General features: G+C 49.4%; 1 protein-coding gene across 2 annotated transcripts in view; it reads right to left on the reverse strand.

The window, feature by feature from the left end:
* Nucleotides 1-2,490: 2,490 nt before the first annotated feature.
* Nucleotides 2,491-18,002, reverse strand: part of AHCY (adenosylhomocysteinase) — a 50,852-nt gene continuing 35,340 nt past the window's right edge. For both annotated transcript variants that reach the window (XM_050917393.1, XM_050917394.1), the window contains exons 9-10: nucleotides 16,662-16,856; nucleotides 2,491-3,440 (exon numbers count right to left, since the gene is read on the reverse strand). In XM_050917393.1, coding sequence (XP_050773350.1) covers nucleotides 3,309-3,440; nucleotides 16,662-16,856 — 327 coding nt within the window. In that variant the 3' untranslated portion in view covers nucleotides 2,491-3,308. The remainder of the gene's footprint in view (nucleotides 3,441-16,661; nucleotides 16,857-18,002) is intronic.

Here is an 18,002-nt window from a genome sequence, read left to right on the forward strand (position 1 = left end):
GAACCTTTTCCACTTGGCCAGGTTAAGTCGCCCTGGTAGAGGGCTTCCTACTACCAAGAAGAACCTGTTGCACAGAGAGGGAGCACTGGCTCTCCAAAGCGTTCAGCCACAGAGCTTCCACGCAGTCAGATGCAGTGATTGCAGGTCGGGGTGGAGGAGCCGCCCTCCATCCTGCATGATGAGGTCCCGGTGTAGGGGCAGGGTTACTGGGGCTTCCACTGATAGCTCCAGGAGCGTGGTGAACCAGTGCTGCTGGGGCCAGGCCAGGGCGATGAGGATGACTGCCGCCCCGTCCCTGCATACCTTGAGCAGGACCTTGTGCACCAGAGGAAGCGGGGGGAAAGCGTATTTTAATTCCCCTCCCCACGGGATCACGAATGTGTCTGCTATTGAGCCCGGGCTGCAGCCCTGGAATGAGCAGAAGTGCAGGCACTGGGCGTTGCCCCGGCGGCAAACAGGTCTACTCAGGGAAAACCCCACCTGCAGAAGAGCGAATACACAACGTCCACTCTGAGTGTCCACTTGTGCATGCGGTACGACCTGCTGAGGTGGTCCACTAGTTCGTTCCACACCCTTGGGAGATGTGACACCTCGAGGTGAATGGCGTGGGCTATGCAGAAGTTCCAGAGGAGGAGAGCCTCATGGCAGAGCGGCAAGGAGCAGGCTCTGCCCTGCTTGTTTATGTAAAATATGGCGGTCGTGTTGTCCATCAGAACTGTCATGCTGTGACCACTCAAAGTGGCGTGAAAGGTCTGGCAGGCTAAATGAACCGCTCTGAGCTCCTTCACATTGATATGGAGCAACCACTCCGCTCCCAACCACAAGCCGTGAGTCCTGAGGTCTCTAGGTGAGCACCCATCTGAGGTCTGATGTATCTGTCACAAGCGTCAGGTCCGGCTGTTGTGCAGCAAAGGGGACGCCTTCGCAAACCACGGTCTGGGACAGCCACCACTGTAGAGAGTCCAACACTTCCCTTGGAGCTGTCACTACCAAGTCCAGGGAGTCCCTGCCTGGGCGGTATACACAGGTAAGCCAAGCCTGCAGTGTCCTGAGTTTCAGTCTGGCATGCTTGACCACGTGTGCATGCTGCCATGTGGCCCAGCAGCCTCAGGCAGTATCAAACTCACACAATGGCACAGGCTTCCTCCAGGCCCCAGAGGTGCTCAAGCCCCTGCTCTGCCCCAGGCCCCGCCCCCACCCAACCTGTTCCCCAAGGCCACACCCAACCCTCCCACTTCAGTTCCCACCCCACCTCTTCCCGCCCTGTTCCACCTCCTCCCCTAAGCACACCCCACTCCTGTTCCTCCCCCTCCCACCCAGCACCTCCTGCATGCTGTGGATTGGCTGACTGCAGTGGGTGAGGGGCACTGGGAGGGTAGGAGTTTATTGGCAGGGCCGGAAGCAGGTCAGAGGTGCAAGGGAGGGAGGGAGCTAGCTGCCAATGGATGCTAAGCATCCACTAAATGTTTTTCTGTGGGTGCTCCAGCATTATTCTATTCCATACAAACCTGCTGGTCTTGTTTCCTGCTACTGTAACATGCAGATTCACAAAGTTGCAGAACCTCATGCAAGAAATGAATCCTGTCCATGGTGGTCTTGGTTTTGAGGCTCTATTCCACATTTGACCCCTAAGCAGAGTAGGAGCTGAGATTATGCATAGGGAATCCAACCTTACCACCTTTCTGTGGTGGATATTCCCTCCCCTAGGAAGGCACTGTGCTGGAGGGCTGATGTAGGTTTCTCTCTTCTGCACCTTCGTGAGCTAGGAGTCAGTGATTTTAAGAGTGGATAACCCTAGCATGTTGAGCTTGGTTTGTTACGGTTTATTTAGGCTCTACCTTCCTATCCTTGCATTTAGGAAAGGACTGTTACATAAATGGTGTAGGAATATAAATGTGGAACAGTCACAATAAAGCACAAACTGGGAGCACTGAGCACTCGTAATGAGAAGATTAAAAGGAAGGGTGGCCAGCACGTCCCTCGGCCCGCACCACTTTCTGTAGCCCCCGTTAGCCTGGAGCAGTGAACTGCGGCCAGTGGGAGCCGCAATCGGCTGAACCTGGGGATGCGGCAGGTAAACAAACGGGCCCGGCCCAGCCCACCAGGGGCTTTCCCTGAACAAGTGGCGGCCCAAGTTTGAGAACCACTGCTATAGGAAGGCTTGCCTTGGCCAACAGTGAGCGAGCAGGTCTCATTCTCCAGATTCATACGTCTTCTGGGCAGATGCAAGGGGTTAAGGGCAACAGTGCTGAAAGATTTACAGCCAGGAGCAGCAGTTCCAGCCCAGCCACCATGCTGTGGCCTGCACCGTGAATGGTTTGAGTTAGTTATGATGAAGAGCTAACAAGAGTACCTGCAGACGCACAATGACACAGGAGTGAGAGTGGGTTGTGAGGGCTGCGTGACGCAGTGCAAACAGAAAACAGATGCAGCCATGGCACAGAAACAGACCTCTCCCTCCCGCGACGCATGGACCAGAATGATATCAGATCACAGTTGTGGGTTTTTAATAAAAGCGCTTTAAGACACCATGACAGGCACAAGATACATCAGACCTCATCACTTCACAAAACCAAGCCAGGGCAGGAGCACACTACTGGTGGTTTCAGAGAACCAAATATCCTCCCCTCCACCCACCCCTTCGACAGCCTTTCGGAGCCAATCACATCACAAATGAAAAGGCTGCTGAGTCACCCACGCCCCTCTAGAATTACGAGGGAGGCTGAATACAGAGGGATGGAGACCGCTGGACCAGACCCAGGAAATCAACTCCCAGACTAACATCTTTGATTAAGTAGCCAGGCTGCTCCCAGAATAAGCAAACCACGAAGTGTCACGCTAACCTCAGGGGACACAGTGTGCTGTGGAATGCCCCAGGGCCACCGGGTATTCGTCTCATCCATCCAGCTTTCATGAACTACTGCACAGAACCAGAGGACTGTCTCTGTTACAAGTCACTGCTTAACACTCACTATTATTGGTTAAGCCTGTTCCCATATCCAGACTGCAGGTTACTAGCAGTGCACATCTGAAGGACTAGGAGCCCTGTTTTAGAACTCCCAACCCAGCCCCCCTCACATTACAAGGCAATACGAGTGTGTATGGGATCTGCTCGACTAATGCATTAGCTAAACAACTGGTTCAAAGAGAGGATGATGCCTTTACTAGAGAGTCTCCATGCCTGTTTAAGAGTGGGTGTGTGGGGAGAGGGGGAAGGGGAACGGCTTGTTCTCAGAATCCCAACACACGGGTGAGAGCTTTGGAATATTTTTATCCCTGCACATTTTTCTTTGGGTAGCACTGGCTGCTCAGTATCTGTAGTGCTCTGGCTTGAAGGGCCCTTCTTTCGGCAATCCCAGGTACTTGGCCTGCTTGTCACTCAGTTTTGTCAGCTTCACACACAGTTTATCCAGATGAGCGGCCGCTACAGCTTCATCCAGCTGAAAGACAATAAGAAAACGTTAATCTCAGGAGGTTCAGCCCAGTGCTGAAGGCTGGTGGAGTCTGTGAAGTGGTGCCCACTGGTGGCCATCACACCAGGGAGGCCCAACCACCAACCCTATGGGTTAAGTGTAACAGGATCTGCAGAGAAGTGAGAATGAGACAGTCCTGCTCTTCTCAGGTTCCCCTGTGTCCTGAGTACAGTGACCTCTTTACACCAGAGCAGTCAGTAACAAAATCATTCAGCTGCAGCTTCCCCCACATCACCTGGGTCAGTCAATCTAAAGTCCAAGCAGGAGACAAGAGATTAACTTCTGGCAGCCTTTTCTGGACTATGCATGTTTGAACCCAATGTAACATTCACGCATTATCTCGAGCAGGGGGCAAGCTAGTCAACTAAAAGCAAAAACAGAAAGTATCCAGCCTGGTTGTGGTAGACAGAAGAAAAGTTAGGCTGGTAAAGCCGACCGTGCTGCCAGCCTCTCTTCCCCTGGCCCTAACAGCATTTCAACAGAGTGCTATAGTGTCCCAGGGGGAGATTTCAGATAAGCCATAAGACTCACAGAAGAGCTCCCCAAAGAAAAGACGGTTACCTACCTTTCATAACTGTTGTTCTTCGAGTGATTGCTCATGTTCATTCCAATAGGTGTGTGCACGCACTGCGTGCATGATCATCAGAAGGTTTTACCCTAGCAGTATCAGTCAGGTCAGCTGTGGAGCCACCTGGAGTGGCGCCTTTATATAGGTCCCTGCCAACCGCTGCCAGCTCAGTTCATTCTTGCCAGAATACTCCGACAGAGGGGAGGCGAGCAGGATTTGGAATGGACATGAGCAAAACACCTCGAAGAACAGTTACAAAAGGCGGGTAACCGTCTTTTCTTTTTCGATTGATTGCTCATGTCCATTCCAATAGATGACTCCCTAGCAATTTCGACAAAGAAGGGGTCAGAGTTCACCAATTTGCTGATTGGAGGATTGCCATGCCAAAGGCCGCATCGTCCCTCGTCTGTTGGGTGATGGCATTGTGCAACGTAAAGGTGTGGATGGAAGACCACCTTGCTGTCTTGCATACATCTTGGATAGGGACCTGCACAAGGAATGCGGCAGATGATGCCTGTGCTCTTGTGGAGTGCGCCATTAACGGCGGGGCTGGAATTTTAGCTAGGTCATAGCACATTTTGATGCAGGACATGATCCATGACTAAATATGCTGGGTTGAGACGGGGAGCCTTTTCATCCTCTTGTCTTTGTAAAAGACCAGGTTGCGGGGCTTGGAAGCAAGTGCTCTGAGCTCGGAGACCCTTCTGGCTGAGGTTACGGACACCAGAAAAGCCACCTTCCAGCAAAGGTAGGATAAGGGGCAGGTTGCCAGTGGTTCGAAAGGGAGGCCCATAAGTATGGAAAGAATCAGGTTAAGGTCCCACTAGGTAACAGGCTGCCTCATCTGGGGTAAAGCCTATCTAAGCCCTTAAGGAACCGGCCCACCATGGGGATTGCCAAAGACTGACCGGCCCCCCACGCCCAGGTGGAAAGCAGAGATGGCCGCCACGTGCACTTTAATAGAAGATATAGCCAGTCCCAGTTGCTTCGGGTACAAGAGGTCATCCAGCACAAGGGGAATAGACACTTGCTAAGGGAGGGGGGCGGGGGACGAAGGCGTACTTTTCTGTAGGGACCAAATGGAGAAGCACTTTGCCAAGGTACGTTGTGCGAGTGGAAGGTTTCCTGCTTCCCAACAGAACTTTCCTAACGGAGTCCAAATACAGCAGTTCAAGTGGGTTCAGCAATGGAGTTTCAACACCATGAGGTGAACGGACTCCAGGCTGGGGTGTTGCAGTCTGCTGTGATCCTGTGTGATGAGTCTGGAAGCGTGGGGAGGGCCACCTGGGAAGCACCATGCTGGAGTCCTGCCTATTATTCTTGGCAGGGGAGCGGCTCCACTCTGCTGCCTTCTTCTTGTGCAGCACCGGGGATTGCAAATGGTGCTGCACCAATAAGCCAACCTTCCGCACGGGGAAGTGGCCTTCAATGATCCTTATGAGAGTCCTTCCTCGGTGCCGAGGTGTCCCGCACAGAGGCCGGTGCGCTAGACACTGAGGCTTCCAGTGCAGACTCTTGAACCAGTTGGGGCCAAAGCGCGGACTTCATTAAGAGGAGCGTGAGGCGATAGTCTGTCTCTCTCTCTCTCTCAGTTCTGGGTTTGAATCCTCTGCAAACGGTGAACTTGTCTTGCAAGTGGCCCTCTGTCACAGAGTCCCTGGGGCAATGCTCTGGAACTGCTCCCTACGAAGCCAGTCAGGACTCTGGTGAAGTCTCCTCTCTGTGAGCAGACTGTCTTCAGGGCAAGAAGCTCACATGGCTTCCACCTTTCTGGGTCTGACGTTGGAGCATTCAGCTTCCTCTGCCCCTTCGTGTCCTTCCCACAGCGAGTCCGCCCAGGCAGGGTCCTGGGAAAGCCAGAGGGTCCTGCACCCCAACTTCGCACTCAGACGTGACTCTCAGCCAGCCAGTAAAACAGAAGTTTATTAGATGACGGGAACACGGTTCAAAACAGAGCTTGTAGCTAAGAAAACAGGACCCCTCAGCCGGGTCCATTTTAGGGGGCAGTGAGCCAGACAACCATGTCTGCACTTCACTCCACATTCCCAGCCAGCTCCAAACTGACTCACTCTCCAGCCCCTCCTCCTCTGCGCTTTGTCCCTTTCCTGGGCCAGGAGGTCACCTGATTCCTTTGTTCTCCAACACCTTTAGCTATCACCTTGCAGGGTACAAGGGCCCAGGCCATCAGTTCCCAGGAGACAGTGTTGGCCATTTATGTACACTGGCCCCTTGCTCTGCAACAATTACACTCCCTTATCCCACCACCTAGAGACTTAACAAATGCATAGGGGAAACTGAGGCAACCCAACAGTATTCAGAAGAAACATTAAAAGCAGTCCCAGTTCATCACACCCTCTCCTAAGCACTTCAGACAAGCAACATGCAGATCCCCTTTGGGCATAGGCTTACCATACCTCTCTCATGGTTTAAACCTCTGGGGCAGCAGCATGCCCTGGTGATGGGGGAATATCGCAGGGGGAACCCCCCCCAACTTAAACGTACTAACTAATAAAACTAACTCAAGATCTAGTGAAAAGTAATAACTATGTACACGAAAAAACACTAGAACACACTTGCAAACAAGAGACTAGTTGCTCCAACGACAGTCACTGGTGGTAAGAAGGAACTGAGCAGGCAGTGAGTCAGCAGGGACCTATATACACCGCCATGAAGGCGCCGCTCCAGGGGGTTCCACAGTCGCCCCAACAGGTACTGCTACAGTAAAACCTTCCAATGATCATGCACGCGGCACGAGAACACAACTATTGGAATGGACATGAGCAATCACTCAAAGACAGAAAAAGACTTAATAGGCATTCCAGTTTGGGTACATGTACGCTAGGAATATACATTCAGGTTAGCTAACGTGATGTACACCCTAGAAGGTATAAAACTGTGTCTTCACTAAGGAAAAGAGAGCGAAGCTACAGCAAGGCAGCTGACGTCAATGTGCATTCCTAGCGAAGTAAGCCCTTGGTGCCTTTTATTCCAGAGGTGGTTCCAATGCTGGGTGTCAAACACACCCAAGTGGTTCAGTATTTAGCCCCAAATCTCCAGCACAGAAAGGGCTACAGTAATGAGCAGCCCTTTTAGAACAATGCGACTTTCATAAAGCAGTTAAAAAAAAAGAAGAAAACTACTGCACAAAAAGAAGCCTTACACAAATGGATTGCAAAACGCCCATATTTGGGCTACATATTTGTGCTCTGGGGCTCCTTTGACTGGTTAGGACGTATAGCTTCTCCTGTGATGAACGCAACTAACAACTTCTGTTCAAGGAAGATTTAAAATACCTTAAAATTCCTGGTAGAAAAACAGAGGAGAAAAATATATAGGAAGTGGAAGAGGGTTTGAAAAGTAGAGATGAACAAGTCACCAAAGAATGTAAGGGAGCCAAGGGCGCAAAGTGACAACGCTGTATAAGAGAGTCAAAGGAAATAAAGATCTAAAAAAGGACAAAAGGAAAGTTAGTGAAGAAAACAGCAGTGCTAGAAGATTTAGAAGGTAAGGAGGTAATGGCACCAGTGCTGCAGATGGCTACAGAATTTGCACTGAAGAAAAAGAACCTTCTGCAGAGATGTCTGCAGCTGTAATTGGGGAGATGAGGAACAAATGGCAATACCATAGATGAAAGAAAACCAAAAAAAATCCAGAGCAAGCTACAGTCCAGATAAAATGCATCTGAACATCAGAGGAACACACAGACTGAAAATAAATCATGAGCGACGAGAGCTATTTGATCAATATAAAAAGAAGTCCTGTTTTGAAGGAAGAACAAGGAGTCAACGGGCTAATCAGCCAGATGTATAACCTGTGCAAAGCACTAAGCCATAAGGTAAGGGTTTTAATATGGGAACATTTGGAAGACATGCATCTGAGCACCAAGTGTGAGTTTTGAAAAATGGATCTGCTTGGCATGTTCCTGGAAGCAATTACCCTATTTTAGTCTAAAAAGGAACAGAGTCATCCAGAGTAACACACTTCATGAATTCAGCAACAGCGAAACTCCACTTGTAACGAAGTTGGACGTGACACCAACCTTGTTTCACACACTGCAATGTGCAAATTGCAATACCAACCACTGGGAGCCCCAGCTAATGGGGAAAGTGTCCATTGTAAGGTAACCATGCTCCCATTTCCGTAAGACAATTAATATCACATAAAGGAATTCTGAAATCAGGAATTATAGATGAAAAACTATGTGGCGACTATCGAAGTAGTGAACAAACAAAGAACAGAGTGATCAATAAAAGCAGGGATAGGCAATGGAGAAAGATCAAGGGGTACATTTTATGGACCTACATTCAGATCTAGATTTTCCCCAGAGAAAGGAATGTGTACACACACACACACACACACACACACCCCCCAAGATGCAGAATGATCTTTGAGTGAGGAGCACAGTAAGCTATAGGTCAGAGGCGGGCAAACTACAGCCTGCAGGCCACATCTGGCCCATGGGACCCTCCTGCCTGGCCCCTGAGCACCTACCTCGTGAGGCTAGCCTCTGGCCCCTCCCCCCCGCTGTTCCTCCTCCCCTGCAGCCTCAGCTCACTGCACCACCAGTGCAATGGTCTGGGCAGCAGAGCAGCTGCAGAGGCGCGGTCTGACCCGGTGCTTCGTGCTGTGCGGTGGCGTGGCTGACTCCAGTTGAGCAGCATGGCTGGCAGTCCTGCTGCTCTGGGCAGCACAGCCGTAGCACCGCCAGCCACCAGTGCTCCAGGCAGCGCAGTAAGGGGGCAGGGAGGGTTGGATAGAGGGCAAGGGAGTTCGGGGTGGTGGTGGTTGGGGGTGGGGATAGGGATCGGGGCGGTCAGAGGGTGGGGAACAGGGGGGTTGAATGGGAGCAGGTGTCCGGTGGGGCAGTCAGGAAGGAGGGGGGGGTTGGATGGGGCAGTGGGGGGTAGTCAGGGGACAGGGAGGAAGGGATGGTTAAATGGGCCAGGGGTCCTGGGGGGCAGTCAGGAAGGAGAGGGGGGATTGGATGGGGCAGCGGGAGTTCCAGGAGCTGTCAGGGGACAGGCAATGGTGGGGTTGGATGGGGAAGGAGTCCCGGGAGTGGCTGTCAGGGGGCAAGAAGCAGTGGGGTTGGATGGGGGGGGGGGGCGGGCCACGCTTGGTTGTTTGGGGAAGCAGCCTCCCCTAACCGGCCCATCATACAATTTTGGAAACTGGATGCAACCCTCAGGCCAAAAACTTTGCCTGCCCTTGCCAGGGCTGCCCAGAGGATTCAGAGGGGCCTGGGGCAAAGCAATTTTGGCAGCCCCTTCCGTAAAAAAAATTGCAATACTTTATAACATTACATTCTCGTGGGGGCCCCTGCGGGCCCAGCGCAAATTGCCCCACTTGCTCCGCACCCATGAGCGGCCCTGGGAAAGATAAACCTTCTGCATCTCAGCACAAACCCAGTTTTGAGAAAACTTCTTTACAAGATGTCAAACAGATACATAAGAGTTAATAGAACAGAAGTACTTCATATCTCTTTTGCCTGGAAAGGGTTAACAAGATCAGTGAGCCTGGCTGTCACCTGACCCGAGGACCAATCAGGGGACAGGATACTTTCAAATCTTGAGGGAGGGAAGTTTTTGTGTGTGCTGTGAGGTTTTGGTTGTTGTTCTCTCTGGGGGCTCAGAGGGACCAGACGTGCAACCAGGTTTCTCTCCAATACAGGCTCTTATAAGTTCAGAATAGTGAGTATTAGGTAGATAAGGCGAGTTAGGCTTATGCTTGTTTTCTTTATTTGCAAATGTGTACTTGGCTGGAAGGAGTTCAAATTGATATTTTGCTGAAAAGATTTTAATTTGTGCTTGAATACTTAGGCTGGGAGGGTATTCCCAGTGTCTATAGCTGAAAGACCCTGTACATATTCCAGTTTAAATTTACAAGATAATTTTTACTGTTTTTTCTTTCTTTAATTAAAAGCTTTTCTTGTTTAAGAACCTGATTGTTTTTTTATTCTGGTGAGACCCCAGGGGACGGGGTCTGGATCCACCAGGGAATTGGTGGGGAGAAAGGAGGGAAGGGGGAGAGAGAGGCTAATTTCTCTCTGTATTAGGATTACTTTCTCTCTCAGGGAGAGTCTGGGAGGGAGAGAGGGAAGGAGGGGGGGAAGGTGAATTTTCTTCTCTGTTTAAAGATTCAAGGAGTTTGAATCACAGTGATCTTCCAGGGTAACCCAGGGAGGGGAAGCCTGGGAGAGGCAACAGTGAGGGAAAGGGTTTACTTTCCTTGTGTTAAGATCCAGAGGGACTGGGTCTTGGGGGTCCCCAGGCAAGGTTTTGGGGGGACCTGAGCGTACCAGGCACTGGAATTCCTGGTTGGTGGCAGCGCTACAAGTACTAAGCTGGTAATTGAGCTTAGAGAAATTCATGCTGGTACCCCATCTTTTGGACGCTAAGGTTCAGAGTGGGAATTATACCATGACACAAGGTATCACTGGTTCTCAGCATCAGCTAGTGCTAAAAGGCACTAAAGCTCATTAAAAGGGTTGGACAAATATTGTTCGTCAAAACTTTTTCTGGATCAAAAACTAGGAGTTTTTAAAAAGCAGAAAAAAAAATCACAGACAATGTCTGCTTTCCTTCAAAATTTGTGGTGGTTTTTTTTAATTGAAAAGCTGAAATTAGTCTGCCAATACCTGAATATGGTTTGGGGTTTCAGAAGTGAATGGCCAAATATTTGCGGCTTGCTGTGTTTGATTGTTTAAAGAAACAATAAAAAAATTCTGCTTAAAAAAAATCCAAAACTTTTGAACCACCTCAGCTTGTGATCAAATGTCTGCCCATCCAGTCAGAGATTTTTCCAGGTTTCTGATACTCTGCTGGCTTCCTTGACTCTCATCTGTCTCCATAACTTTGGGTTCATTTAGGTTAGAACATAAGAACGGCCATACTGGGTCAAACCAAAGATCCATCCAGCCCAGTATCCTGTCTACCGACAAGGGCCAATGCCAAGTGCCCCAGAGGGAGTAAACCTAACAGACTGATCAAGTGATCTCTCTCCTGCCATCCATCTCCACCCTCTGACAAACAGAGGCTAGGGACACCATTCCTTACCCATCCTGGCTAATAGCCATCAATGGACTTAACCTCCATGCATTTATCTGTTTCCTAGAGACTGGCTCCATGGGGTCCCTCACAAACTGGAGACGGTTACTGTGGGTTTGTCTTTAGTATAGCTTATGTACATACTCCACGAACTGAGCATTTGAGCTTGTTTCAAATCTGGGATGAGCCTACGTTGTGAAAACTGAAATGCTCAAAATAGCACATGCATGTGAATGGACCCAGGGTGCTAAAATTAAATTAACCCAGGGGTTCTCAAACTGAGGGTCAGGACCTCTCAGGGGGTCACAAGGTTATTACTGGGAGTCGCGAGCTGTCATCCTCCACCTCAAACCTCGCTTTGCCTCCGGCATTTATAATAGTGTTAAATATATAAAAAATATTTTTAATTTATAAGCGGGGGGGGGTCACACTCAGAGGTTTGCTATGTGGAAGGGGTCACCAGTATAAAAGTTTGAGAACCACTGAATTAACCCCTCTGGAGCCTCAGAGACTGTGTTTGTGTGTGGGGGGGGTCTCCCCTGGTAGCGTTGGGAAGGATATTGCTCTTCTCATGTGATCCCTCCCCCAGTGGTTAATTTTAAAGGAAGCTACCCTCCCCGACATAAATTTCCCTATAGTACTGAAATTAAATATAGACTATAATTTGGCATTTGAGACGTGAACGGGATGGTAGCCCTAATGGAAAAGCTAACAGCTTGGCTCTTCTGCAAGCCTCAAACTGCTGAATGAGCTTTAGGGTAGGGAAGGCTGTGCCTCCCAAACAGACTGCCCCTGCCCCCTATCCGACCCCCACCCACTTCCTGCCCCCCGACTGCCCGCCCCCCCTCAGAATCCCCAGCCCATCCTGCTCCTTTTCCCCCTCACCATCCCCCAGAGACCCCCCCCGACCACCACCCCGGGACCCCACCCCGTCCCCTATCTACGCCCCACTGAGTCCTGACAGACCCCCAGAATGCCCACAATCCAACCCCCCAATTCCCTGTCCTCTGACCGCCCCCTGTCCCTGGGACTCCCTGCCCCTTAGCCAACCGCCCTGACCCCTTACCCAGAGCCTCAGTGCATCCAGGAGCTTCCCTCCACAGCTGCAGCGTGGCTCCGGTGGGGCCTGAGCTCCGCCCCGCTCAGAGACGCATGGTAACGGGGGGCTGTGAGCTCCAAGCCGAGCAGAGGGAGCTGAGCTCAGCCTGGAGCTCACAGCCCCATCTCCTTACCACGTGGCTCTGAGTGGGGCAGAGCTCAGGGGCCCCGCCGGAGCCACGCTGCCGCTGTCCCGGGAAGCTCCTGGATGCGCTGAGGCTTCAGGAGAGGGGTGGAGGCGGGGTCGGGTTGGGCTGGGGCCGGGGAGGGAGCCTCAGCCATTCTCGTGGGGGCCCCTGCGGAGCCTGGGGCAAATTGCCCCACTTGCCCCCCCCATGGGCGGCCCTGGCCCTTGCTATAGGCAGTCAAATAAAAATCAATACTAATTAAAGGAGAAGCAAGCAGCCTGGACACAAAACAGAGACTGCTGCTTTAACAGATTTAGAAGAAACTAGTTTGCAGCATGAATCCATTGCAAAAAGCAAACGCTGCTTGGTGATGAGGTAGCCTGCCTTAGAGCTAGGCCGTGGGGGGTCTTTTGCTCCTGGTGCCATCCCAGTGCCAGACGGTCCGGATGCCTCTCAGTGCCAATGGTACCAGGGCAGATTTGGCGGTCGGAGACTCCCCATTCTTAGGAGATTCTGAGGCGACGAGTGAGACCACTTTTTTGTGGCCTTCTGTGGGACTGGATCCTTTGCAGCTGTTTTTGAAGAGGATCCCATGTCTGATGCAGCTGCCGGTGAGTGCTCACAGGGAGGGGTCCTGTGCTTAGAATCAGAAGCAGGTCGAAGGGATTTCTCCAGCATCTTAAGTTTTAACTGGAGATCCCCAGCTTTTCTAGTCCTCGCTGTCACCTCTTTGCAGTGGTGGCACTTCTGTGCGATTTGTCTCTGTCCCAGACAACAGACACACTGCGAGTGACCATCTGAGACTGCTAATGACAGTCTACAGATCAGACAGCATTTAAAACCTGGAGAACCAGACATGTCAGAGAGGCTGTTCAAAAAGAAGGAATGGGAATAGTCCCTTCCAAGTGCCTCTGGGCTGTGAAGCGCATGGCCACCTCAGTTGGGGGAAAAAAAGAAAAGGTTGGTTTTTTTCCTCAAATAGAGAAAAAAACAAAGGAAGAAGTAAATGAAGAAGGATAAAAGTGCAAGGGTTGAACTAAAGGAATAGCAACGTTTTGAGGGTGCTGCTGTTGTTCCGACCAAAGCCAACGGCGGTAGAGATGGAACTGAGGGGTGGTTGGCTGTGCGTGCTGGGTAGCCGTTTGGAGCAGTGCGAGATGGCTGCCTTGTGTGCCCAGCCAACCGGGTACCGCTACTGCAAATCTCCAACTAGATACGCAGGGGCGCACAAACACCTAAAGTGGAGCAACCACAGGGACATTTCTCGAACAACAATTGGCACACAGCCCTTGTTAAAGCAGGCTCCTTGCTCGACTGCAAGCAGACAGGTTAAGGTTCACATTCGAGGTTAGCTTTGAAAGTGTTGATTTCAAGTTATTCTAGGGGAACTGATGCACCCCCACTAGATAAAGACACACTTGCAAAATATGATCATGCTACCAGCCGAGATATAAAAAGTCTGCCCTCTATTGCCACGATCACAAAAAGGAATTTTTAAAAAATGTCTGAACAAGCTAACAGAAAAGTTCTCTCTGGATGAGAGAATACTTTTGTTGATTACACACAGAAATTCAACCAAACATACACTAGATAGTCTGTACAAATCTTTCCAATGTTCCTATTAGTAATACTTTAATTTTACCTACATCTTTCTTCTGTTCTGGCACATTAATGCCAACTCCCATTAACCTCCTTGAAAACCTTCCACTACCAAATGCCACATTTTTTAACTGGGGTTTCTGGTACCAAGCACTTCCCTAAATCAAACACTGATGCAAATTAGTCCTATCTGACATACATAAATGAACTGTGTCTTACTTAGTAAGTGGTTAGATCATCTCCCTTATTCAATCCGTTTTACTGGATTTTATTACTAGAAATAGTATTACAGGGGGCTTGAAACTGTGTATTGAAGGGCGGCATTAAAGTAACATAGCCATTGAATGACTTCACATAAAGGTTTTTTTCCCCAAAGGGGAACAGCAGAGATGCATTCCCCCACTCTGTAGCATGATTGATCCCCACAAATCTCCTCCAAAAACACCTTTCTGGCTCATTTTAACAAGAGGCAGCGGGAGCTTAGAAGTCCTTCAGCAAACCCTTCATAAACAATTCCATATCTGTTTAATCTATTGACCAAAGGAAAAACCTTTTTGCATTATCACTTCAGGATCTGGTCACATTTCAAAAGGTCCGAGGACTTAACAGCAGAATCTTTCTCAAACAATGACAATCTTGCCTAATTTGCAGGCTTGTTTACGAAAATTGAGACCAGATGACAGTTTCTTTTGTAAACTTACGACAGTTGTGATACAATCCAGATTTCTGCTCCCACCAAGAACAAAGAATCATTTTAAGTTTAAAAGAGAAAACCCAGAAGAATTTGTAGCAAATCCAAGTCAGAGTTTGCGGAGATGTGCTGAACATTTAGGCAATTAGGACCAGATTGTGGCTGGCTCTGCTCAGGTGCGCAAGGGGGATGGGAGGGCTGGAAGCTTTCCCTCTCCCTTCCCCATTGTGCTCCTCATAGGAGCCAGCTGCAATCACAGACTCATACCACTAGCCAAAGGAATACGGGAGAGCAGGACCGGCGCTAGAGCTTTTCGCGCCCTAGGCGCACGGCCATTTCGCCGCCTCGCGCGCCGCTCCCGCGGCTCCAGTGGACCTGCCGCAGCCATTTCTGCGGAAGGTCCGTTGGTCCGCGGCTCTGGTGGAGCAGCCGCAGCCGTGCCTGCAGGAGGTCCACCAGAGCCGCGCAGGACCAGCGGACCGTCCGCATGTATGCCTGCGGCAGCTCCACCGGAGCCGCGGACCAACGGACCCTGCGCAGGCACGATTGTGGCAGGTCCACCGGAGCCGCCTGCCACCTCCCCCGGCAAAATGCCGCCTCCCGAAAATCCTGGCGCCCTAGGCGATTGCATAGTTCGCCTCAATGGAAGCGCTGTCCCTGGGGAAGAGTTGGCATAAAGCCAGAGACAAAGCCCTGCTCCACTAGCCACCAAAGCTGGGCAGACACAGGAGGAACATGCTATGAATACCTTGACGTACCCAGCATGAACAATTCTACATAAGCTAGCTCCCAAGGCATCTCACACTCCAGCCCCAAAATACAGATCATGGATTTAAACCATAGCGTGACCCGCAGTGTTCCTTTCACAAGTTCTGGTCCAACTCTGTTGTGAGCAACATGCTGGCTACAAGAGCAGCCCTACTTCAAAGACAATCAGTGGTGTATGTTTAGCGCCCTTAAAACCAAACACACACTGATGAAATGAAGCTCCTATAAGCAAATACTCAATAAAAGAATTAGCTTGTTCATAGGTAAGATGCCATACGTAAACAAGATGTCTGCCTCTTGATGGATCCATTTTATCAGATTGTTCGCTGCTTCAGGCAATAGAAACACTGACCTCACAAGGCAACTTGTTTCTAAGAATCCCAATCAACATTAATTTAGCCTCAATACCTGTGAGAGAGTGTTGCCCTGCTCCCATTTAACCGCTGGGGAAATGGAGGTAGAGGTTACCCAAGGTCACATGGCAAAACTAGCTCAGAGCAGAATTGAAATTTTTCCTTTTCTTTGCAGAAATGTCATTAAAAAAGTTTTGAAGTTTCCAAAACCCAAAAGCTGTCCAAATCAGAGACAACCCACCCCTCATGAGACACAGCTGGAGTGAGTGTATCCTACCCAACAGTCAGGATACCACATGATAGGTAACTTTTGATTGGGAGCAGGCTGTGACAACAGCAAATTTAAAAAAAAAACAAAACTGAAAAATTAAAAAAATTAAAAAAATCCAAAACCCACCACTGTGAAAACATTTGCAAAAAGCAAAGCACCAAAAATGTTGAAATATTGCAACTGAAGTTTCATACAAGTGAAAACTTTTTGTGGACGTTTCGTTTTCAAATTTGTGATTTTGGTGCCAAAAGGTTTGAAAAATATCAAACTAGCTCTAGTTGTAGTTAGGCCTAACTGGATAATATTGAAGAGAGGAAAAGAAGGCAAGCTTTAGGGAGGGGAAATCTCCCTAACAGTGAGTTGGTAGATTGTGCAATGGCCTCCCAAGGAAAGGTGTAAAGCCTACAAGTTTGGTGATTTCACTGAAAATTACCCAAGACTGGAAGATGTACTATAGAACAACCTTGCACTAGCCAGGCCTGGGAGAGGTCTCATCCACCTTCTGCTTTGTACGGCCATTTTGACAGCTTCTGAATGAACACATGCCAAAGTTGGACTTTAGCACTCTAAGCTTAGGTAACTTACGGAAGTCTATCTGAAGGACTGGGTTGGGTTCATCTGTGCAAGTATATAGAAATAAGATAAAAAGATTGCACCCTAACCCACCTTCTTTGGCAGGATATGGACTCCCACGGGATACTTATCAGTATTGGTCCACAGCTCAATCTGTGCCAACACCTGATTGGTGAAGGAGTTGCTCATAACAAAGCTGGGGTGACCCATGGCACAGCCCAAGTTGACGAGTCGGCCTTCTGCTAGAAGTATGATGTGGCGGCCATTCTTCAATGTATATCGGTCCACCTTCACGAGAAACAAAACAAACACCAATGAGACAAGAGCATGTAGGCAGCGTATTCCACCCAAAGTCTGGCAGTCCCATACATCCTGCACAGATGACCAGCAGTTAACATGCAACTTAGACTTTGATTGTAATTGAGCTTGACACCATGCACCATCCAAATCAAAAACATTTGTCTCTTTGTAGGCTGGTCTCACCTAGCATGGAACCTAGGAGCTGCTGCTCACTTGGATGGACTTTGAGTTGATCATTTATCCAGCCCCCAGGTTTCTGCATGTCTACTGACATTGGAGGGGGACTACTCTGGGCTACTTAACAGCACACATCTGACACATGCAGAGGCAGAATGGTTCTCTGCACACAACTGAACAGGTGCATCTATGTAGTGCGTCAAGACCATCTGCATACACCTAGTCTGCCCTCCCTCCCCAGCACACGTCTCACTACATAGACAAGAAGGCAGTTACATTTTAGATTGCTAACGCAATTGGTTTTGCTTTCCAAACCCCCCACCTCACTCCATCTTTCAATTAGATGATGTGGTCTGCCACAAGTCTCTCCACAGAAACAAGTGATCTTGCAAGTTCATCTGCCGAGAGGAGTGAACAGTGAGTGTAAGATTGACTGAGATGACAAAGAGGGTCTCTGAGCCTGTCCCCAAAAGAATAGGCAAAATCCAGGACTCGTATATTTGTCACGTGCTTCTCAATGCAACAGTTTTACTAGGTTCCACATGACAGTTTGTTCAGGCATCTAGGGCACAGGCTAGTTCTGCTATTCATTTCTGCATAACACATTGGCCCCTCTTTCCTATTGCTTTACCACATCTGGGAACTTACTCCATTAAAGCCAACAGTGGAATCCTGACCAATTCTGGATCTCAAAGTTACACTGATGTCACTGCTCAGGCCTTCTGCCGAGTTATTACAGAATAGATTGGATCTTTGGTATTTACTTATGTCACATGTTTGGAGGGACATTGTCACATTATAGGTCTTTGCCTATGCTATTAATAGCTTAAGTTATTCAAACATGAAAGACCAAACACAGTTTCTTGATATTTATGCTTTTTAAAATCTTTGCCTTTCACTCAGTTTGCACATAGAACACTCTCCATTTTGATCCAAGTGCTACCGCATTTGAGTTTC

The sequence above is a fragment of the Gopherus flavomarginatus genome, chromosome 11, assembly GCF_025201925.1.
Source record: "Gopherus flavomarginatus isolate rGopFla2 chromosome 11, rGopFla2.mat.asm, whole genome shotgun sequence".
Lineage (NCBI taxonomy): Eukaryota > Metazoa > Chordata > Testudines > Testudinidae > Gopherus > Gopherus flavomarginatus.